Consider the following 24611-nt stretch of genomic DNA (forward strand, 5'->3'; position numbering starts at 1 on the left):
ATAGCTTTCCCTATGAGGCTAGAAAGAAATTGGTGGAGAGTACTTTTTTTTAAATCTATAATTATGGTGACCTTGTTTATATGCATGCGTCTTCGTCTTTATTAAGGTAACTGGACTATCATGCGGTGTTACGTTTTGTGTGTGGTGCAGAATCACGTACACATCACTGTATATTTTATGAATCTTTAGCAGGGTTCTCTTTACAATATAGTATATATTTGCATATGTACTGTATATATTTATCGCTAAGGCACTTTTAGGTAAATTGCCGACTTATTTTTCTAAGCTCTTAACTTTTTATACAAAAAGTTATGGTACTAGATTGCAGTTACACCTTCAACTAAAAGTCCCAAAAGTATCCTCAGAATTTGGTAAACATGATTTTTTTCCTTTTATGCCCCTTGGGCATGGAATGACTTGCAAAATATACTTAAACTGAAATTTTGCCACCTTTGAATACTTTTAAATGTATTTTGAAATCTGCTTTAAAAGAGTCTTGTAAGTGCTTTGCTTGACCCTATTTTTATCAACTGTTTTGTTTGAGTACTGTTTTGTACTTGTTTTTTATTATTATTTTAAACTCTATGTGCTGCCGTCTTGACCAGGTCTCCCTGGAACAAGAGATTGATATATCTCAATCTAATCTTCCTGGTTAAATAAAGGTTAAATAAATAAATAAAATGTAGCAGTGAATCCCATTTAATTTTCATTCAGTTTTATCTGTAGAGCATATTGTGTGTTTTTCACTGAGACCGCGGAGCTGATGGGAGAAACTACAGTGGAAAAAGAGACCAGATCAACATTTTTGGGACTGATCACCAATCACAGGAAGCAGTATTGGCTGATACTGATCACCGATAGCGATCATCTATTTGAAGCCTTATTTTTATCATGTAGTATTATTTATAGGGATGCTCCGATCAGGATTTTACAGACATAACCTCTGAGCCTGAATTTCGTTTTGGAAAATGGTGGGAATGTCCCACTTAAGCCTTGTTTATACTTTCGCCTGGCTCTGCAGTGCGAGTCTCCACAGAGATGGGAGATCCGTTTTGATCTCCCCAAACGGATGAGGCGTTTATACTTGACGCTCTCGCCGTTGTATTATTCTTTGAAACGATAGGGGGCGACTCGAGTAATTGTCCTCTAAACCATCAGGAATCAGCGGTGAGAAGAAGGAAGCTATACACACGTGACAATGTTTATTTTAGTACACCACCACCAATACCACTCTACAAAAATAATCGTGTAAAACCCAGTAAACCCTGAGATTATTACTCGTGACAATAAAACTAAATATATGGATATGAGAATGTGTATACAATGTAACTAAATTAACGATCTCTTACACATTTTCTAATTTCACTAAACATTTCATTAACATTTTTATTAAACATGGACCTTTATGTTCATTAAAAATACTTTTTATGCTATTGTATGCTAATTTTTTAAATGTAAGCAACTAATTTAGACGTGCAAACTGGGTGCCGGTGTGGTGAGAAGTTCGAGCTCGGCCAGATTCGGCTTGAAGTCGTTCATCTTCGGATGCGGATGTTACAAAAAAAGCCGTGCACACCGCCAAGCGAAATGGGGTCTTGCGCCCACACCACAATGACGCCGTTTTTGCCGCGCGCACCTCACGCTCGTACAGATGCATCAAGTATAAACCTAGCTTTAGGTGGCTCTATTGTGGGGAATATATCGATTTTTTTTTATTTGTAGACATAATAAAATATATAATTATCTCACCTAAATGTTTGATCACACATTTCATTTTTACAGTGTGGAAATCGGGTTGCACAATAGCTTACACACAGCACAAGGCTGCTTTCAAAAAACAGTCAGTAATAAATAAAGATCAAATAAACAAATTACAAGCAGTAGCATAAATAAATACATTGGAATACAGATACAATTGGAATACGTTGGAATACAAAGAAAAACAGTGCTTTAAGGTAGTCCTGAAATATGGCATGGACATTAGTTTCACCCAGACCTCACCCTGACAACTTACATTTCTGTTAGTATTTTACAAATCAAAATATTATGGAGAATGATTACTCTGCAGTAAATGGTGAAATCAGAGTGTTCAGATGTGTTGCCGTTGATATCCCTCATACTTAGTTGTGTGTATGTAATGCCTCATGATGTTTATGATCTCCTCTCTCTCCCACAGCTGTCTGAACGCTTGCACGTACTGCAAAACCAAACACGCCAGAGGGGATCTGGCCAGTTACCCCATAGAGGAGCTGGTGGAGAGAGCCAGACAGTCTTTCCAGGGTGAGTCCGACTGTTTGACTTTTAAATCCTGAAGTCAGGGTGATCACAAAATACTACATGGAAATTATGTTTGCTCAACATTTACTCTAGTTACTCTGTCTAAATAAAATGTAAAGGTGTCATTAAGATTGTTAAATTTATAATAGTACCCGAGCAAACGACAAGTTTAATGACATTTACTGAAGTACATAAGCTTCAGTCGTCTGACAGAGATCAGGTTAATCAGCCCATGATTCCTATGAGTGATATGAGAGCTAGGGCTGAAACAACGCAGATTATGTAAATACGTTGCGGTGTATCAGGGGAACAGCAGTGGACAGCTCTGTCACTTTATATGATGTAGAAGATATTCTCAATTGGATATCTTTATCATGATACTGTCGCTATGGGGATTATACAGGTGTGATTTCAGATGTTCATTCATACAGGTATGTATTCAAGCAGCTTCTTTAATCTGCTGAATGAACAAAACATTTCAAGATTCACACCTGTAAGCAAATGCTGCTGTCAATCCCAAACAGTGGCTACGTTTACATGCACAACTTTTGTTTCAATCGGACTGAATTTATTCCGATTGGTGAATCTGAATGTAGTGTTTACATGAACGCTAAACAAGTGATCGGGTTGATGTGCGCATGTTGTCACAAGCTTCAAATCAGAATAGATATTTTGACATGCGCACACTGCACGAATATACAGAGTTTCTCGCTGTTTGCGCATACTAAATATTCTCCTACATTGGTTCTTTATTTGTTTTCAATGTGTGATATTTCTGAGGATCTATTGACAGAAATGCAATATAAGACCCATAACTATGTTTGCAGTGGTGTATAAAGACCTTACTTAATGAACCGTTATGTTTTTATTACCTTAGAATGAGTCATTTATATCTACATAACCGCGGGCACCCCCCTTCTATGAAGGTCGACATATTGTGACGTCATGTTTCTACCGTAGCCGACAGCGAACAAACAGCGCTACAGGGCGCGTTTCGTCACTAACTTGAATGAGAAGCAGCAGAAAAAGACGCAGTAGAATACTCAGGTTGTCCCTGACTGCAAACGTGGAGAAAAACATGCTGTCTGAACGACAACTCAGACATCGTAACGTTAGCTATTTCCCCTTACCTAGCTGCTTTGATGCTCTTATCCATAGCTCTTATCTTATACTAACTAGCATGGAAACAGGCTATGGTAAAGTCAGTGAATAAAAGACTAACACAATGATGATCAAGTAAAAATAACAATCGCAATAACGTGGTTTTACTGAATAATTAAGTAAATATAATCTAATATAAAATATAATATAATATAAAGAAACCTCATTGCTTGACTTGCTACTCTCTGCTGACTCAGACGACGACACCTTCCGATCCTACGTCGGCCACCGTAGCTTCTCCTTCGAGTTTGCAATTTGAGGGATTAGGCAGTGAGTGACTAGCTGTTTGCAATTCGCAAACCTCACCACTAGATGCCACTAAAAATCACACACTGCACCTTTAAATAGCAGGCTTAATATTTATTCATTTCTGGTCATAATTTGGAGACAATGAGCATATGAACTGTGGTGCCGTTCTGCTTATATTAATCATGCAGTAAAAATGCCCCTCACCGCTCCCAAAACCGTCGTCTGTGGATGAGAATCTGAAACATGGACTGGTGGGACGTTGTCCTGCTCCACTTCATAGACGCTGAGTAAAAGGAGAATTTTAGAATGACGGGACACTCATTTATATGACACTTAATTCAACAGGAACAACAGCTCATTCCACATGTGATATGTCATCACGCTATTTCAACGTCATTGCACATGCGCAGTCCTTTCAGTTTTGTTTTTCAATCCGATCAAGTGTTTACATGTTCTCTCGATCGGATTAGGAAAGGAATAAACCACCCCTTTCAATCGGATCGAAATTTCATTCGGATCGAGCTCAATTGGATCGCTTAAGGTGTTTACATTAAGGCTTTTCAGTCCGATTGAGCCGTCAATCTGATTACTAACGGATTATTTGGTTGCATGTAAACGTAGCCATTGACTGACAATGCAGCCTTCATGGACGTTTGTATTACTGATAGATGCTTTTAATTCTTGGCACTTTTTTCTCTTTTTTTGGTAAAGTGTTTTTTTTTTATTTTTATATAAAATGTTTTAGTAAAAAGCTGATTAGTGGCAGAATTTATGGTTCATATTTATTATTGTTGGGCATATTAATTATCAAAATCATCTAAATAAATATATTATCAAAATAAAGTTGCAGCCCTAGTTTATACGGACGTGTCAGTAGTGTCTCATGGCTCCTTGTCGTTTGTGGTCGTCCGGACCGAGAGAACATCTCATTACAAGAGGAAGATGGGATGTTTGAGCATTAGTAAGTCACGTCAGAAATGCATTTAGCAACATATGTGCCTTTATGGATGTGTGTGTATGTTTGTGTGTGTTTCTCTGTTACTGTGCGAGTGCTCGTGGTGTCACAGTAACAGACATGTGCTCCATATGTTTGCTAATGTTGACCATCTACATCTGACAGAACCTTCAGTACCATGCAGCAGATCATAGAGTGTGTGAGACACAGAGCAGTCCTGTCTGAGCATGTGCACTATTGCACATTAAACACTGATGGAAGTGGAGCAAAGGATGTGTAGGGTTGGAAATAACCAAATATATTTGAAAATGAGCAAATACATTTGCTTTACTGTTTCAACCCCCCTCTATTTCTTACCACAATGACCATTTGGAATTCCTAAAGACAAAGAGGTGTTGATGGTTTTCAAGGCCTGAAGGCCAAGGTGTGTACATCAATGGTCTGCTAATTGCCACACTTTTAGCATGGTGGGGGAAGTTGCCATCCTCTGATTGGTCAGTTTGAATGTCTCACGTTGGGTTTCAGTCACATGGTCAAAGGGATAAAAGAAGATTTCTGCTTTTTCTTGCTCTTCTTTTCTCTGGCTCTTTCTCTCTTCTATTTACTAAAGCCTTTCTCTCTTTCTATCCCTCAGGCAACATTTTACATATATGCTGGGTACGATTAATGGTGTAAGTTTATCATCTCATACATCTGTTTTGTAACTATTTTAAATGTAACCATAACCAGATATGGTCATTAAACCCTTTCGATTACAAATTATGTGCTAACTAGTTTTGATTCGCTATTAACTTTGAAGTGCTACCTATTGCAATGCAATATTGTCACACTATAGCAACGCTCTCCCATCCCATGTCAAGACATCTGTCAAGCTTTCTTTCTTTCTTTCTTTCTTTCTTTCTTTCTTTCTTTCTTTCTTTCTTTCTTTCTTTCTTTCAAAAACCTCTTACAATTTTTTTTATTTTTATAATATTAAAGAGTATTTTTTTAAACAAATATTTATACATGGGCCCTGCATATTTGTTTTAAATGTATGAGCAGAGCATTTTAGTTTCTGGAGCGCATTAAACAAATTGAGCGCGTGTAGACATTTGCCGCTAGTGTAACACTTGCTGAATTCAAATGCACTGCAGTGACATTATTCTAGAGGTGGACTGTGATTGGAGAGCTGAGGTCCTGCTGTAGTACAAACCAAAAAAACTAGTGATGTTAATAAGTATGTCCTAAATAATGTGTCTCTTTTTTCTGTTTATATATGCCTTAACCTTGAGATGACTTGAGCTGCGATTTTCTTCTAAATCTCCTCCTGAACCCACACTGAATCTTAATTTTCAGTGGTATCCCCAAACAGAGGATTTATTTCATTTGCACTGAACTCTGGGCATTTTATTTAATGGATTTATTCAAATTTGATTTAAAATTTCAAATCTGATTTGAAATATAGCAGAGAATGAGCAGTAGATCTGAATGAGTTTGAGTAACTGCAGATGTGTCAATTCCTCACATCAGGAGAACACAAGGTGGATCTGTTAACTGCTCCACAGATGATCAGAAATCTTCTGATATGCACTGCTGAGGTTTTGCAGCACTAGCAGCACTCGTGAACACCTCAGCAGGCACTCATCCGTTTCAGTGAGGTTTTTTTATTCAGTAACAACATCAATATGTGTTTTTTGGATACTTGCAGTGCTTATACAGCTTTTTCTTTTGGGATATAGAACAAAAACAAACAACTAAAATCTATATGTAAAATAATTCTAAATCTAAAATAATTATTTATATTTATATAGTGCCTTTCTGGGTACTCAAAGCACTTTTCATATGGAAGGGGGAATCTCCTCAGCCACCACCAATGTGCAGCATCCACGGCAGCCATATTGCGCCCACCCCACACCATCTTATTGGTGGAGAGGAGACAGAGTAATGAAGCCCATCAGTATATATGGGGATGATTAGGAGGCCATGATTATGGGCAGAAGCCAATGGGGGTTAAACCCCTACTCTTTTTTTCCTAAAGACATCCTGGGATTTTTAATGACCACAGAGAGTCAGGACCTCGGTTTAATGTATCATCTGAAGGACATTGCTCTTAGACCGCTTAACATAGTGATTGCTATCAGGATATGAGGAGACTTTCAACCAGCATAAAAAAATAAAATAAAAAAATCTGTAGAGAATCACCTATTGCACCTTTAATTACTGTGGTTAAATATACTGACCTTATGTGTGTTGATTTAGTCCCATCAGCAAATTATTCTTCTGTGCTCAATTTGAGTCACTGCAGCTCTTCATGAATTCATCCACACTTCATTTCATCTATTAGATTAGGCCCACACGTGTCCCAGTGAATTCCTCGACATGGAAACACGTCTACACCCGATGCTGAAGCCACATCTCAGAAACACATCAGAGTCCAGCGCTGTGTTTGCACATGCTGTTCTTCACGATTGTTAGCAGCGTGGATCAGAATGATTCAATATGTTCTGAGTCAGTTTCAGAGTCAATGAATTTTGGCTGATTTGTATCATTGCTGGTTTCAGTGATGTTGCTTTGTCTTTCTATATTTGTGGTTATATTGTCTGCTGAACGGACACTCTAAAGTTCCAATCCAGTCCAGTGGTGGAGTATACTGTATGGTGGAGTGATGGACATTAAGGTTAGATTAAGTTTGAGTCTTAATAATATTTGCTCTTCTGCCAGTCCTCGCTTTCAAAGTGATATTTGCAGCAGGATTATTGATCGTAGCGGTAAGCGCAGGCTAAGACTGACATATTGACAGCATGTGAAACGACCTTGTCCACTGATGTGGCACTTTAAGAAGTTATAATTTATTTAGTGCTACTCATTTATTCATGATCGTTTGTATGCCTGTCGGACATCAAGAAGGCCTCATTAAGAATGAGTTTAATCTGACCAATTATCAGGAATGAATCGCATGCTGTCAAATGAGCTCTGAGCTCCGGAGAGCGTATACTCCTTATCACACATTACATCAGACTCCATGAGTAAAAATGATTTTTTCAGGAGTTCCTCAGAAAGCATTTTGAGCAAGAGCAGTTTAAGTGGATCTGAAGCTGCTGTTGGTTACCGTTGGGTTTGAGTAGTGAACCGTTAGTCCTGTTTGAGCTCTCGTCGTGGTTTGTCTCATCGTGAGCTCCACTGTGGTCCATGATGAGCAGAAAAAAACACTGTCATTACACGATGGAGCTGGTCTGTGGACTTGACTAGAATCGAGTCCAAGAGTGTGAACCCGATGGTGAGTCCATCAAGGTTCAGACAGGGTAAAGCGTTGCTCTGGTCGGCTGTGTTTACTCGAGCTCTGGGCTTTTAGCAGTACATAAGACACACAGGATGAGCTTCAGCCTGCAAACACCTCCAGATGTTCTTCATTACTTATCATAAGTGCTACAGCTGCCACAGTGTTTACATTGAAGTCACATTTATTAATGTCTGACTGCCTTTCATCAGATGTGTCTGAAATGCTTCAGGATCTTTTCTCTTCACTAACATTACATTTCTCCATTGTTTAAGTCTCAATGTGATTTTACTGATACTATTGTTTGTCTGTATGGTTTCTCTCAGGTTGTATTGATTCTTCATATCCTTGCATGTGTGTCCAGCAGCAGCAGGTCTGAAGATCTGCGGACACACTGGCTGTTTGTTGTGATTTAGTTACATTGTAATACATTGTGACGTCTTGAATCATGATGTGTATCATGTTGGGTGTCGCTTGGTGAACTTGAGGGGCCACTGTCCCATGACTCTTAAATCTGACATGGACCTTTGCCCTTCTAGAACAAAACATGGAAGAAAATGCCTCTCTCCAGTTTCAATTACACACTAGCATAGTGACCACTGAGTAGTGCACACATTCATCAATACTCCAGGGTGCTCTCTCCCGCCTCTGTCATCACTTGGTGCCGCTCTATGCAGTGACTCAGAAAATGTGCTGACAAGCAATCACACAGTTGAAGTTTGGTTTGCGAGCCGCAGTTCTGTGTGGATAAGCACGCTGGCAGACGGTTCTCCAGTCACCCCGTTTGACAGACACACATAGAAACAAGTGTAGTCATTAGAGCTAAAGGAAGACTGATGGATCCAGTTCTGTCCCAGTCACTGAATGTTTGCAGGGTCTGTGCAGCACTGCCCTGAATGAACTCCTGTATATTGATGTGTTTGGGCAGCTCTCATTGTTTTAGGAAGATTACAGTGTGTCCATGTGATCAGTTGTAGTTTGTATTAGTTTCTCTCATTGTGGAGTCTGTAATTTTAGTCTCCAGAAAATGAGGATCTTTTTATACAGTAGCTGGTCTGTCTTTCCTGATCAGAACGTGAATATCAACAGTCTTGAGCTCTTGCTGCATGCTGAATGAGCAGTCAGATGTTGAGCGTGTAACGTGTGTGTTTAACATGCGAGTGAGTGAGTGAAGATGTATTTGGGTGATTCTCTTTTAAAGATGAAAAGATGCACATGTGTCTTGATTCTTGACTTCCTCTATTGTTCTCTTGTCAAGTCCCACAAGTTTCTCTCCCAAGGATCATTCTTTTTGCTTTCTTCAGTTTTATCTTCATCACACACTCTCTTGAGCCGAGTGAACTTGATCCTGAGCTTTAGGTGAACTAGCTACAGTCATTGTGTGCCATTGCCACAGATCCATTACACATAGGCAGCTCTTCCTCTCTGCACACCTGTGTTTCAGCTCCACCCACACACGCATTCAGCTGCTCCCATTGGCCAGCCAGCCGTTGATGTCACCGTCAGCATCAGCTCACACAGGAGCATGTCCGCCTTCTGCCCCTTTTGATAGAAGAACAATCAGAGAGGGACTCAGTTCTCCTTTTTTCCCCACACTCTGGCTCAGTGTTGAATGGGGCTCTCAGCTCACAGCAGGTTGCACAGAAGGCTTATAATGGGATGCTGTGGTAATTCTCCTCTGCCAGGTGGCCTTCAAGTGTCCGCTGCAGGTGAAGGGACAGGTGCTGCCCGCATGCCACCTGCTGTGCCCTCTCCATAGCCTCTCCAAACACATCTGATCCTCCCGTCCTGCCTTCTGTATGTTCACTGCCGTCTCTTAATCACTTGTTCTCTCTTGTTCACTATCCATCTTTCCTATCACTCCTTCCCCCAATCTATTGAGACCCGATAGCTTACATGGAAGCTCCTTCAGAATGTGGCATACCTCTGACTGAACGGCTTGTCTAATTGCATCTCCTGTTTTACTGCTAGTCATTTAGCTGCTACTGTTATCCAAAGTGACTTTTAACACACTTTATTTTTTTATGTATTATTTCATTTTTTTATTGAATATTGGAGAAAAGACAGGAAGTGACGGGCAGAATAGCTGCTTTTCTACTTGAGCTGGTTCGGCACAACACAATTACACGGTTGGCCAACCTTGTTGAACCGTGCTGGTAAAGTAGAATGCATGTGGTGACGTCGCCACTCAGGATTGGTCACTTGTCTGTTGCCTGGCTACCAGTTTCTCCTGTAGCTGGCCAAACGTGCTTTTTGAGTGAAGTAAGCACAAGTTAATAATAGAAATATCCAATCATCCTTCATTACGTAGTTGCTATTTACATCTCATACTGTCTGTAAACTATTGCATTAGCTGTCTTGACGCATGATTGCAAATATGATTTTATACAACAGACTTAGTTTAGACACAATATTGATTGTTTTTGAGCTGTTTTTCCAAACAAAAAATAGTTCTGAACAAAGCCACAGCAGCAGCTTAGCTCGTTTTGTTATGGAACGAATCGGTTGAGTGAATGATTCGATGACTCACTCATGACACTCATGACTCACTCAGACACGTTCAGTTTTTAATTATAGTGCGCGTTCTCTAAATGAACTAAATTATAAAAAAATAATAATAATTAAATCGACAGTGGGTGCCATGGTGGGCAAGTGATGTAACGCGTGTTGCTTCTGAACACCGGTAACACCATCAACACTGACTATCGAAGCAAGCCTAGTTTCCATATTTTTATATTCAAAATTTTCAATTTAAAGCATTCATTTCATAATATTAATTATGCACTTTTTAATTGCAGTGTAAATCCTTTCATGCCAGAACTGAGGTGGATTTTGAGTGGTAACAGCCTTTAGTATCTTATTTTAAGTCAAGATAATGATTACATTAAAGAATTTGACAAAGTGTTACCTTATAAAGATAAAAAAAAAATGCATCTAGACATATATAGTATTGCTTTAGTAAATACTGACTGACTTGAGCACCGCTGAAATGTGCTCACACAGGGGCCTTGTGGGGTCTGATGAGTCACGTTAGCCTTTGGGCTCCTATTGTGTGTTCAAATTCCAGCTCTGTCTGCTTAAAGGCAGAGCATGAGGTTTAATTATGTGTCAGAGGTCAAAAGCCCAGTTTATGAGGGGCTAGTGGTGGACCATGAATGTGTTCGCGAGCATTGGATTCTGGACTTGCATCTAAACTTCAGTTTTTTGATGAAATGTCATCCTGTAAACCACTTTCTGTAGATCTGACATGATATTAACAAACAGAAGATTTGCCCTCTTGATGATCCTGAGGTGAAAGTAGCAGACACTGCTGTGTGTGCGGAGAGATCTTCTGTAGAGCATCATGGGGTGTGTGCAGACACATTACAGTTGCTCACAGCAACAACAGCTCTGTGGTGGGATGTTTTTGAGGAGCGTGTTCTAGTTCTCCAGTGTGTTTGTGGTGGGGGAATGATGAACAGTTCCCGTATCCTCCAGCAGGGGTCAGCGGTGTCTTACACTGAGGGCTTCATCAGTTCTCTCTGTCATCTGTTTAGGGTCATTGAGGTTAGTGTGACACTTCTGCTCTGTGAACTTGGATCTCCACCTCATCTCACAGTTCTGCGCTCTGAGGTTGGCTGTTTGTCTGACTGTATGTTATACCTTTATCCAGGATTCGAAATGACTGGTCCCCTAAAATTTAATTATTAAATTATTAAAAATTCTGAAGACTACCTTGCTACACTATATACTGTAGGCAAAATTATATGGACCAATGTTGAAGGTGGGATAATGGTCTTGGGATGTTTTTCATGGTTTGGGCTAGGCCCAGTATTGTAGTGGTGTCTGGAGAAGTGGCTATAATCCAACAGGTAAACCTCTAACTCTGGAGCAACAAAGTTACAAGTTCTTTTTCCTCTTTTTCTCTCCATGATGCAGGATTTTAAATTAAGAAAAATAATATTAGCTTCCTAGATACTTACCAAGCTCTCATGTATATACTCATTCATGCTCAAATCACATTCACTTTAATCAACTCACAGACTTGAATTAAGTCCTGGTTATCTTTCGTAATCACTGACTGGACAAGTAGGTTGTTATGCTAGCTTTGAATAACTAGTCTAGCTGCTAGGTCTGTTATAGAAGCTTGTTTCCGCCACAGAATAAAACATTTTAAAAGATAATTGCGACTTTTTATCTCACAATTGCGAGTTTATAAAGTCAGAATTGCGAGATATAAAGTCAGAATTGCGTGAAATAAAGTCGCAATTGCATGAAAAAGTCAGAATTCTGACTTTTTTTCTCACAATTGGGACTTTATATCACGCAATTCTGACTTTATAACACATAATTGCGAGTTTATATCTCGCAATTCTGACATCTTTTATCAGAATTGTGAGATATAAACTAACAATTGTGAGATATAAAGTCCAATTCTAAGGAAAAAAAAGACAGACTTTTTTTTTAACCTCAGAATAGTTTGTATTTCACAATTCTGACTTTATAACACGCAATTGCGACTATATCATGCAGTTCTGACTTTATATCTCCCAACTGCGTATTATAAAGTCAGAATTGTGAGATATAAACATGCAATTCTGAGAAAACAAGTCAGAATTTCAAGTATATTTCTCGCAATTGCGAGTTTATATCTCATAATTCTGACTTTATAACACGCAATTGCGACTTTATATCACACAATTTTGACTTAACACACAATTGCGACTTTATATCACGCAATTCTGACTTCATAACCTGCAATTGCAAATTTTCACAATCATTTTTAATGTTAAAATATATTTGTCGGGGACCCCCCAAAATCCAAAAATAAATTCTTATGGGTGCTCCCTAATGACTTATGGAGGGTCCGGGACCCCCCTCATTTCAAACCCTGCCTTTATCCAGGGGGGCAATGTTCCGGAAAACACTGAAGCTTCCCCGGGCGCCGCCATTGATTAGCAGACCATCACCTGCTGTTAGCATTCCATTGACTCCCATTCATTTTGGCGTCACTTTGACAGCGAATAACTTTACATCTGAGGCGTTTAAAGACTCCATTTGTCCATTATTTATTTCTAAAGAAACACGACAATGTATAAAAGGCTCCATTACCTTGTATCTTACGTTATGGCCCCATAGAAGCCGTTTTTGTAAAAATAGGCAAACGATTGCGTCATAACCACCCGACTTTCTGTCGCACAGTAGAGAAATTACCGTATGGACAGGAGGAGAAGCTCGCGGACAATCGGTGGGACGTGGAGGCAAAATGACAAAATAATTAATCAGAATACTTAGCAAAAGTTGCTCCTGCTCCTAGCTCATGGACAACTCACATCAGTCCTACTCACACTCTCCGTCTCTGCAAGGTTTGGAAGGGAATGATTCAGATTTCTCTTGCCACAGCTACTAGAAGACAGACGGGTTGCTAACGTCACATCTACATTGTCAAGCTCCGTTTGAGTCTGCGCAGTACGGTCAGCCATCAGGAAGTGAGTGCTTCTAATTGACTTCACTTTTCTCCGTTGAATCCAATGGGGTCACCGTGTCCATTTATTTTACTGTCTATGCCTTTATCACATTCTGTACATGGATTATACGGGTGACAAAGTAAGAACATACTGTTTAATGTTTGACATCAATAACACTTAAAAATTACTACCATAGTATTATTATGGCAGGCAGTACTATTTAGTAGTTATACACGGTAGATTTAAGCTGTTTGTGCTTAAAGCACGACTATGACCGATTCTGTGTATTACTGTGCAACACCCTTAGGAACATAAACATATGTTTGTGTTGAAGAAAAACATAAGAACTTTAGTAATTTTGCTTCATGAAATTAGCATTGGTACATATTTTGGTTTATAAAAACAATAAGATTTTCAAGGCTAGTGCTGTATGATGAATAAGTCACAGCTAAAGGGGTTGCAGCGCAGCCTCTCGCACCTTGCAAGACATTTTGCTGCAGAGAACAACATTTTATGAAAACAATTCAACAAAGGCATCAGTAACCTATTATAGAATGTTTATTAATGCACATTTGAGTGATTATGAGAACGTAAAGTTGATAAAAACAAACAAAAAAACAAAAACAAATCAAATTGTCTCTAAACATTCATGTACAAATTGATTCAACCCCCAGAAGTAAAATTTGTGCAGAACCTTTTATTAACAGCACGTTTTCTTAACCTCCAAGAAACGCTGCCTGTAAGTGCTTAGAAGGTTTTGTCACCTCTCTTCTAAAATCTTGTCCCATTCCTCGCTTGAAAAAGCTTCTAGATCACTGATAATCTTTGGTTTTCACGTAACCACTGCTTTCTTCTAATTCCACCAAATATTTTCAATGGGATTTAAATCTGAAGACTGTACAGGCCACTCAAGAACAGTCTACGACTGATCCCTGAGACAAGCTTAAAGGGATGGTTCGGAGTAATTTCAACCTAGGGTTCTTTGCACCATGATCTCGAGCCAAACACCCCCCTCCCAGAAGCTTTTTTTTCCCCTTGGTCGAACATTATTAAAGTTAGAGCTTATTTAGAGATATCATATTTAGAGGTAATTTAGAGAAATTACCCCACTAATAATGCCCGGAATGGTACCAAACTTCTACAGTAGTACAAATAGGTTCTGTACTCATAAAATGATGCATTAGAAAGTTTGTAAGTACAGCAGGAGTTTATTTAAACACTTGCCTGATGGCTTATGCCACCACTAAACCCGGACGTCGAAGTCACTTCCGTGATTTGGGAAAAGCCCGTAAAAGTCCTTTGCAAAACTCACGCAAGAGTATAAAATGTTTCGCTGAATTTTGAAAGTTTTATAAATGCTTGTATTTTCAGATCAACAGTTTGGCTCGAGGTCATGGTGCAAAGGACCCTAGGTTGAAATTACTCCGAACCTTCCCTTTAAGTAGATTTGGATGTATACTTTGGGATGGCTGTCCTGCAGGAAAGTCCATGAAGGCATCATAATCTTTGCCAAAATGACTTGATACTTCAAAGAACTCATGTCTTTCATACATTCAAAATTTCCACTTCCTGCAACAGCAAAGCACCCCCATTACAAGACTGGACCACCTCCATGTTTGGCCATGAGATGGTGTTCTTCTGCAAATAAGCTTTGCCTTTTTTGCACCAGACATACCGCTGATGTTTGGGTCCAAAAAGTTTCAGTTTGGATCACCCATAAAACATTCTTCCTGAACTCCACAGGTCTATCCAAAGGAATTTTAGCTATTTTCAAGTTGGCCTTTTATGTTATTCTGAGTCAAGAGTGGCATTCAGAAAGATGTCCCAACATGAAGGTCATGCTTGTCTAGTGTTCTTTTATACTCTGGTAAACTACTTAAAGAGGTTGATCCACATTATTAAGCAAGTCACATTTCTCACGCAATATGAGGAGGAATTAATATCTTTCTGAAGTTGAAAAATATGAAATGGTGCAATGTTGCAAAAGCAATGAAAGCTACTGATATTTTGCGAAAACTGAATAGAGATCATTGAACTATATCAAAGGATTTATGAGTGATTTAGAGCACAGAAGAATAGGGATGGGAATTGATAAGAATTTAACGATTCCGATTCCATTATCGATATTGCTTATCGATCCGATTCCTTAGCGATTCTCTTATCGATTCTTATTGGGTGAGGGAATAAGTACAAATTTGTTTGTATTAACTTTAATATCTGATCAGAAGACACAGCACAGAGTATACACAAATTATGTGTAGCAACCTCAGAACAAACCTAAAAGTAGGTGAGCTACTTCTCAAAGTAAAGTCCAGGGACCTATAGCCTAGGGCAGTGTTTCTCAACCAGTATGCCACGGCACGCTAGTGTGTGCCTTGAAAGATTATCAAGAAGAGTGCCTTAGTATTAGGAAATTGATAATTTTCACATTCATTGGTCCGGACAAAAAAATAAATAAAACTGCCATTTATGTGCCATAAAAACTAAGAACACAGACTGAAAACAGTTAAGGAAGAGCTTGTGCCTTTTGGAATATTAACAGTGCTCATTTGGATTAGGCTATTGAGTTACTAAAACAATCTTTGTCAAATAATACACGGGTTTTCTTCACATTTTGAACGTTTTTGTTTCCATTTGTTTAATTTCAAGATCTGATGGGACTTACCCATTGTTGTTTTTACAGCTACAAAGCTGGGAGCACTAAATGATATTCAGTCACATTGTACATGCTTTTAACATTAAATAAAGCACAAAAATAGTACCTGATATTATCATTGCCACACTTTGAGATTGTTGTTCCAGCGCGACGTCGCAGTAAAATAGGATACGTTTCAAATAGAATCGTCGCGTGTCGCGGCTGGTTAAACTTTGATTAACATGGAAAATTATACTTTTTATCGCGTGTCGCGCCGTCGCGTCGCATGTAGTTAGGACGCGGTCAGAGCGCTTCTGTCTCGATGCCATGTTTGCTCATAGTGTTTGCTACGTTCTGAACCAAAACAACGCAGCACGTGTGTGATGTCGTGTCACATTTGAACGAGCGGAACCGATAAGCGGAATCGTTAAGGAGGCATGCTAACGGTTCCAAGGAATCGATTCACTGGGCACCGGTTCTGAAGAAGAACCGGTTCTCGGTTCCCATCCCTACAGAAGAACCTTGTCAGATAAAGACTTGAGAAAAGTTTCTGTCAAATTTGTTCAGTTTTCACAAAATATCAGTTCTTTTCATGTCTTTTGTAAGACATTGCATCATTTCATGCTTTTTAAATGGATTTCATGCCTGGTAAACTATTTAACAAACCTGTCTGAGATTGATACAAGTTATCTAAAAAGATATGAGAAATAAAACAAACCAACTCTCATCGAAAAACTAAATGAATGTTTATTGTACTGAAATTCTACTGATGTCATTGCATAATTTGGAACACAGTTAATTCCATTAATTAATAGCACATCCCAGTTTGGCTGAGACATTACCCCCAAAAGATCATTTAAAGTCATTATTGTGTTAAATGAGAAAAAATATCAAAATATACTTAAAATATTACACAAACTTTTAGGCCACAACGGCCTATTTAAAAAATAAAATAAAAATTATTGGTATTTAGATATTTACAGACCAAAACAGTTTGGTTATCTTCAACAGCATTCTTCAAAATATCTTATTTTATGTTCTGCATTAGAAAGTAAGTCATACAGGTTTGAAATCACATAATTTTCATTTTTTGGCAAATTATCCCTAAAATATTATTATTATTATTATTATTATTATTGTATTTTTTATTATTAAATTATACCCTAAAGAAACTAAAACTGCCAATAGGTAGTGGTAAATGTCTAAATGAGTAAGTTGAGTCAGTCATTCATTCGATTCGTTGAAACGGCTGATTCATTCAGTGATGAAGTAAGTAGGTGTGTTCGACTTAAAGCGGCACTGCACAGACCGATCGGTTGAAAGTATGGCATCAAAGTGAAGAGAGCGGTTAGAGAGCAGACAGCTCCATATGCTTTCGAATCGCTCTCGCTGTACTTTGCTGTCATACACTGATCGGTCTGCGCAGTCGAAAACAAACACACCTAATGGCTCCCTTTATGAATGGGCCATTGCATCATTGGTTCACCTGATTGATTCGTTCAAAATGTGGATTCATTCAGAAACAAAACACTGCTGTGTGTTGCTCTGAGATGCCCAGCTGTTCTGCTTTCCCTTTATAGGTAATATTTTCCTTCAAAAAAATTTATCAAAATCTATCGTGCTCAGTTGACCCACTCTGTCATACACTCTGATGTCATCTGCACTCAGATATGTTTTCCTAATGATCGCTATAATTAATAATAATAATAATAATAATAATAATAATAATCTTTGAGCTTACATGCAGGTGTTTTTTTATTTCATTATTGAAATTTTTTTTTTTTACTGCTCTTCTAGTCATTCTGGGAAATTGGTTAAAGGATCAGCTTAAGATGGTGATGGTGATGGTGATGGCGTGTCCAGTACAGATGTATGAGCTTTTTGTTTGGTTAAAAAGGAACATACTGTACACATACAGTTCCAATGCAAATGTTGACACTGGCAGCGGTTCAGCAAAGGCTTCTTAGTTCTTAATACTGTATCCAGATTCTTAATACTTTATACAGTATTGATTCTTAATACTGTGTGCTGTAACCTGGATGATCAAAATCTACAAACACTCACTGATGCTCAAGGCAGCACTCACTACATTAAGAGCCGGGGGTGTTTGAACACATGATTGTTGGAAATTGTTCTTATTTTGTTTAAAGGTCCCATGTCATGGATTATTTTATAATGTTTCCTGGGGTGCCCTTATAATGTTAGTATGTTAAGATATTTTTTAAAAAATAATTTAGAAATAAAAGGCATTTTTCCTAGCCTGATTTTAGCCTCTGATTTGAACACTCTGTTTGAAGGGGCGTGTCTGCTGTGAGACTTCAGTGTAAACGCCCACTGCTGTGATTGGCTGACATGCTTACATATGAAATAACTAGCATTACATGTGCAACTCTCTGGAAAACTTTTACTATTACAGCTATTATACGTTTTTACTATTACAGCTATCGAGATTAACAAATCGTGAGAAGTTTTTAAAGTATTTAGATCTATTCCCATCACATAAAAGGTTGCAGTGATGAGCATTGAGCAGATGACAGCCTGTTGATCGCGTGAATGAAGATCTTATCATTGCAACGCAGTTTCTGCACTCTCACTAATGATTTCACCAATGCAAACATGAGGTAAGTACAGTAAGAGCTTCATTGTGCAGTGTAACAGCGTCATTGATTTCATAACGAGTTTTGGCAAGTGTCCAGATAAACTCGCGCTGTGAGATTGACAGCTTGGGCGATTGGAAAGGGATTGTTCTTTGATCGCTTTTTCAGTATATATTTTAATCACAGTTTAAATAAGATTATTTTCGTCCTACCAAGAGAAACGATGTTAAGTTGATATTTTAGTCACTGGCTTGATTTACTGATGCATAAACAGTATTGAACGATTTTGAGAGAAAGATTATCTGTCTGAACTTGAACAATTACACATCAGAAATTCACATAACCCACTGGTTCTTCAGAGGCTCGGATGAAAGAACTAAAAAAATACTTTTGCTTTTACTTACATCCAAACACTGAGCAACTGCCATGCTTCGCTCATTTGCAAGCCATGATGTCTCTCGAGGAAAAAACAATATCGCTCACGTAGCTCATTTTCTCATGGGCGGGCCAAATTCTTTTTTCGGGCAAAGAAGAGAAAGGGGAGGTGACCTTTCCCCTTATGACGACATAAGGGGAATATTTCTAGATTCGCCCATCTGAGCTTTCATTTTCTCAAAAATACCCAGGGCTTGGTTTACACCTATCAAAACGTCTAGCCACTGGGGGACCATAGGCAGGCTAGGGGAACCCATATTAATGTTAAAAAACCTCATAAAGTGAAATTTTCATTTCATGGGACCTTTAAAGATCTTATGTTTTTTAGTACCCTCTAGAATCTACGTAAGATATTGACATGTTTCCGACAAAGAACATTTTACACCGCTCATCCTGTTTATATACATTAATTATACCCCCATCTCCTAATGCATCATGCTGCCTTTTTGAGCATCAGTGAACATTTGCAGCATTTTAATAGTTTTGTATGAGTTCCTTATTCGTCCTCCTCGTGAAAGATGAACCTCAATATCATATAATATGGATCTCAATATACTGGAATACCAAAGAATGTGCTGGAGCAGGAACATTTTCCTGAACAATAGTGAATAGCTAATTCAGGAAACACCAGGGCAGACCTGGCCATGGCTGTCAAGCTGTCCTTTAGCTCAATGTCACGTTTACACACACACTCTTTAGTACACTAACCCCTCCAATAATCCAGCGCATGCAGGGGTTTGATTTGTACCAGAAACACAGCTGTGCCCATGGCTGCACTGTGAAACGTGAGAGGAGTCTCCTTACGGCTGTGTAAAAACTCCTCACAGACACGCATGAGGCTGCTGGAGCCGCCTGAAGACCTGATGTGTTTTCGCTTTTCATGAACACTTCACCAAGAAACAACTCATCTCGCTGCCAGTGCTGAGGGTCACATGTGACATTAATGTCTAACACCCTCATGTTCCTTCCAAAGCTGATGTTTAGGCTACTGATATCTCCGTTTCTCTGAATTCATGATCTGAGGCCCATGAGGGTTTCTGTGCTTGGGAGACGATTGATTGTCCTTGTCATGACATTTAAAATTAGGATTTGTGACCAAATTATTATTATTATTTGTTAAATAAATGTCTATTTTAAAAACTTCAGATTCAAATGTCTTTTACCAAAAATCATTTATATGAGATATGGATGAAGAAAGCGTTTGACTTATCATCATCTGAGGTGCTTGTTTTTTTTTTTGTTTTTTTTTTGTTTTTTTCAGTATGTGACATGTCTGTTAGTGAATATGCGGGATATCACGGAGACAGACTTCATTTAAATGGCTTTTCGTGAAAATGCATTTGAACGTTGTCATTTAGACATTTGTGTCATTTAGTTCATGTCTGTAGCTGAGCTATGATAGTGTACTGCTACATGATAACAACATTCATTTTCATGATTTTTCGTGTTGCTCACGGCCCAAACGCTCCACTCATGTACCGATCACCAGTGGCGCAAAAAGTGGGTATGCGCTACATGCGGCGCATGGGGGCGCCAAAGCGATGGTAAAAAAAAAAAAAGGATATATATATTTTTGGGGTATTTTCTATATGTAACTGCTGTTGTGCGTTTCTAAATCATTTCTGCATTTCCTCTGTTATGTAACATTGGAGGACTAACAGGCTAGAGTAGGCGCCCTCAGGGGGGTGTGTGTGTGTGTGTTCATCTGAGCCTCATTGGTCTGTCACTGCTCGTCAATGTCAGAATATTTGAGGTGACCAATCAAATCAAATCAAAGTAGGCGGGCTTTATGTTCACAGAAGTTGCGGAGCGCGAATTTTAGCAGAGCGACTCAACGCTTCAGTTTATGGTCAAGTGCGAGATAAGATGTAAGTAGCTAAACTAAACATTTCATATTTTACAGTTTTTTTAGGTCATAAATGTTAAACGAATGACACAAATAATCAGGAAAACGAATAAACTTTTGTCTAATTTTAACCTTTTGAACTGAAAATAGACCTATTTAATGTGACACATGTAATGTAATAATTAGTTTACTGTCATTGTGAGGTGACAAGAAAAAATAACAAAGTCGTTTTCATCATGTTAGGCACAAGATTAATAATGAATGTGTACATATTGAGAATTAATATAATATAATTTGTAGCCTTCAGCAAATTAAAAAAAGCTCAGCTTTAGGAGCTTTAAAAAAAAAAAATATATTTCACGTATAGGCTATTTCGCTTTAATAATTAGATTAACAAAACTATAGCCTATTAGCCTATTAATATATATATATATATATATATATATATATATATATATATATATATATATATATGTATAAAATAATATATATATATATATATATATATATATATATATATATATATATATATATATATATATTATTTTATACATTTAGTTTTATTCTGTTTTCTCCGTTCACAGAAGCGCTTTAAGTGCGTGATGTGATGTTGTGTGAATCCATGTTCTACACTATCTTGCAATTTTCACTGGTTTCAAAACACAAGTTGCATATTACCTGCTATTCATTTTCACTGAAATGTAGACCTAATTGTTTGACAGTTGGTGACACATACAGTATATCCTCGGGAAAACTAACGCCAGCGCATTGCCATTGCGACTTTACCTATGATGACATGACAGCTGAGCACGGGCATTTCACTCATGTTGATACTGGCTATGCGTCAATATCACATTTGCACAGTCTATAATTTGAATTCATGATTTGTTGACTGGCAAAGTAAAATTTAACAGAACGATAAAATAACGTTATCAACTGGTTAATGGCCATTTCAAATAAGCGTGTCTTTTCAGAGCGATTCAATTTGATTCTGTTTCCATTTCTGGGTATGTTCCTGTCAAAATTTCTTTTGTTTGTTTTCGTTCATTGAACAGGTTCGGAGCCTTGATTGCTGCTACATTTTAAACTTGAAAGTACAATGTTTGCATTTGGCATTTTATATAGCGATATGTTACGTTGGGCCTGTAATAAAAAAAAAAAAAAATATATATATATATATATATATATATATATATATATATATATATATATATATATATATATAATATATATATATATATATATATATTATTTTTTGTGTGTGTTTTATATTTAATTCATATTCTATATTTCTACATTCTTAATTCTTAATTCTCAAACATTTGGCCAGAAGTTCTAAATAAAGGGAGAATAATAATCACATTTTTGAGTATATACTTAATATGCAGTGGGGAGAACAAGTATTTGATACACTGCCGATTTTGCAGGTTTTCCCACTTACAAAGCATGTAGAAGTCTGTAATTTTTATCATAGGTACTCTTCAGCTGTGAGTGATGGAATCTAAAACAAAAATCCAGAAAATCACATTGTATGATTTTTAAAGGTCCCGTTCTTCTTGATCCCATGTTTCAAACTTTAGTTAGTGTGTAATGTTGTTGTTAGAGTATAAATAATATCTGTAAAATTATAAAGCTCAAAGTTCAATGCCAAGCGAGATATTTTATTTAACAGAAGTCGCCTACATCGAACGGCCCGTTTGGACTACATCCCTCTACTTCCTTCTTTAATGATGTCAGTAGAACAGTTTTTTGACTAACCTCCGCCCACAGGAATGCTCCCTCAACTCTACCGAAATTCGTTTCTGTACTTGCGCACTTCTTATAACTTACTGTGTTTACTCAGCTTTTACTGTGATTTTCTGAAGTAAAACTGACGCTTCATCTTTTGTGTGATGCACAATAAACTTTATTAAACTCATCAGTATATGTTTGATCATCATTCGGACCTGGTCCGAAACTGCAGACTTGTAGGCTATTAATAAATAATGGATACATACAAGCAGATGACAAATACGTTATAATAACCGTAATTAAACTACTAAACTATACCTGTTCCATCTCTATACAGCACTCTGACTCTGTAGGCATTATTGTCCGACTCGAAATGAACACCGTTACTGAGAGTTTCTGATATTATCATCATTCCGTGAGATGAAATTGTCCTGAGAGACTGAGCGTGAGCTCATGAAGCTCCGCCCCCTGGGTCATCCAGGAGCAGCTTATTTGCATTTAAAGGGCACACACTAAAACAGCGTGTTTTTCTGAGCCCCAAAAAATGACAATTTAAACATGCTGTAAAAAATGATCTGTTGGGTATTTTGAGCTGAAACTTCACATACACACTCTGGGGACATCAGAGACTTATTTTACATCTTGTGAAAAGGGGCATAATACGGGACCTTTAAGTAATTAATTTGCATTTTATTGCATGACATAAGTATTTGATACATCAGAAAAGCAGAACTTAATATTTGGTACAGAAACCTTTGTTTGCAATTACAGAGATCATATGTTTCCTGTAGTTCTTGACCAGGTTTGCACACACTGCAGCAGGGATTTTGGCCCACTCCTCCATACAGACCTTCTCCAGATCCTTCAGGTTTCGGGGCTGTCGCTGGGCAATACGGACTTTCAGCTCCCTCCAAAGATTTTCTATTGGGTTCAGGTCTGGAGACTGGCTAGGCCACTCCAGGACCTTGAGATGCTTCTTACGGAGCCACTCCTTAGTTGCCCTGGCTGTGTGTTTCGGGTCGTTGTCATGCTGGAAGACCCAGCCACGACCCATCTTCAATGCTCTTACTGAGGGAAGGAGGTTGTTGGCCAAGATCTTGCGATACATGGCCCCATCCATCCTCCCCTCAATACGGTGCAGTCGTCCTGTCCCCTTTGCAGAAAAGCATCCCCAAAGAATGATGGAGGTTTCCACCTCCATGCTTCACAGTTGGGATGGTGTTCTTGGGGTTGTACTCATCCTCCTTCTTCCTCCAAACACGGCGAGTGGAGTTTAGACCAAAAAGCTCTATTTTGGTCTCATCAGACCACATGACCTTCTCCCATTCCTCCTCTGGATCATCCAGATGGTCATTGACAAACTTCAGATGGGCCTGGACATGCGCTGGCTTGAGCAGGGGGACCTTGTGTGCACTGCAGGATAGTGTTGGGCGATATGCTCCATTTTCATATCGTCCTATCGTCAGCCTGTGAGATCGGCAATACACGATATTATCGTGAGGGGGCGGGGCTAACTTATTTGATTATTAACTTGCTTATTTACTCGTTAATTTGCTTGTTTTATTAGTTTGTTTTATATATGAGAATTGTTTTCTATTTTGCTAGCAAAGGTGGAGTGTTTATTAATAGGCTAAATCAGGTTATTTCCCGTTATAGTGAGGTAAAAAAGATCCTATAATCATTCTTGTATCTGACTCAGAGTATTTCAACATGTCAGCGGGAAATTTACGGACACACATTATCCTCTCATGCCGTTACAGATGCAGCATTTAGACTGTACTTCTGCACAAGATGGGAACACGTTTTAATAATTTCTTAGGTCAAGAAAGAGTCGGAGTTTGTGATACATGTCCTCCTACCAGTGCTCTCTCTGTCTGTATACACTTCACATATCACACTTCAAAAAGCCCAAAGAACGCGGGTTAATGTGTTTTAAATGCCGGGAGAAATCAAAGGCAAAAATCTAAAAGTCGATCGGTTTATACTTAAACTTATGACTTGACTCCGATAAAGGAAAACGGG

General features: G+C 38.3%; 1 protein-coding gene across 2 annotated transcripts in view; it reads left to right on the forward strand.

Moving 5' to 3' along the window:
• The window catches only part of cdkal1 (CDK5 regulatory subunit associated protein 1-like 1), a 390498-nt gene that overhangs the window by 204304 nt on the left and 161583 nt on the right, over positions 1-24611 (forward strand). For both annotated transcript variants that reach the window (XM_084088459.1, XM_084088460.1), the window contains one exon: positions 2177-2280. In XM_084088459.1, the coding sequence (XP_083944585.1) occupies positions 2177-2280 (104 nt within the window). The remainder of the gene's footprint in view (positions 1-2176; positions 2281-24611) is intronic.

Source organism: Abramis brama (genome assembly GCF_963993115.1).
Source record: "Abramis brama genome assembly, chromosome: 17".
Taxonomy (NCBI): domain Eukaryota; kingdom Metazoa; phylum Chordata; class Actinopteri; order Cypriniformes; family Leuciscidae; genus Abramis; species Abramis brama.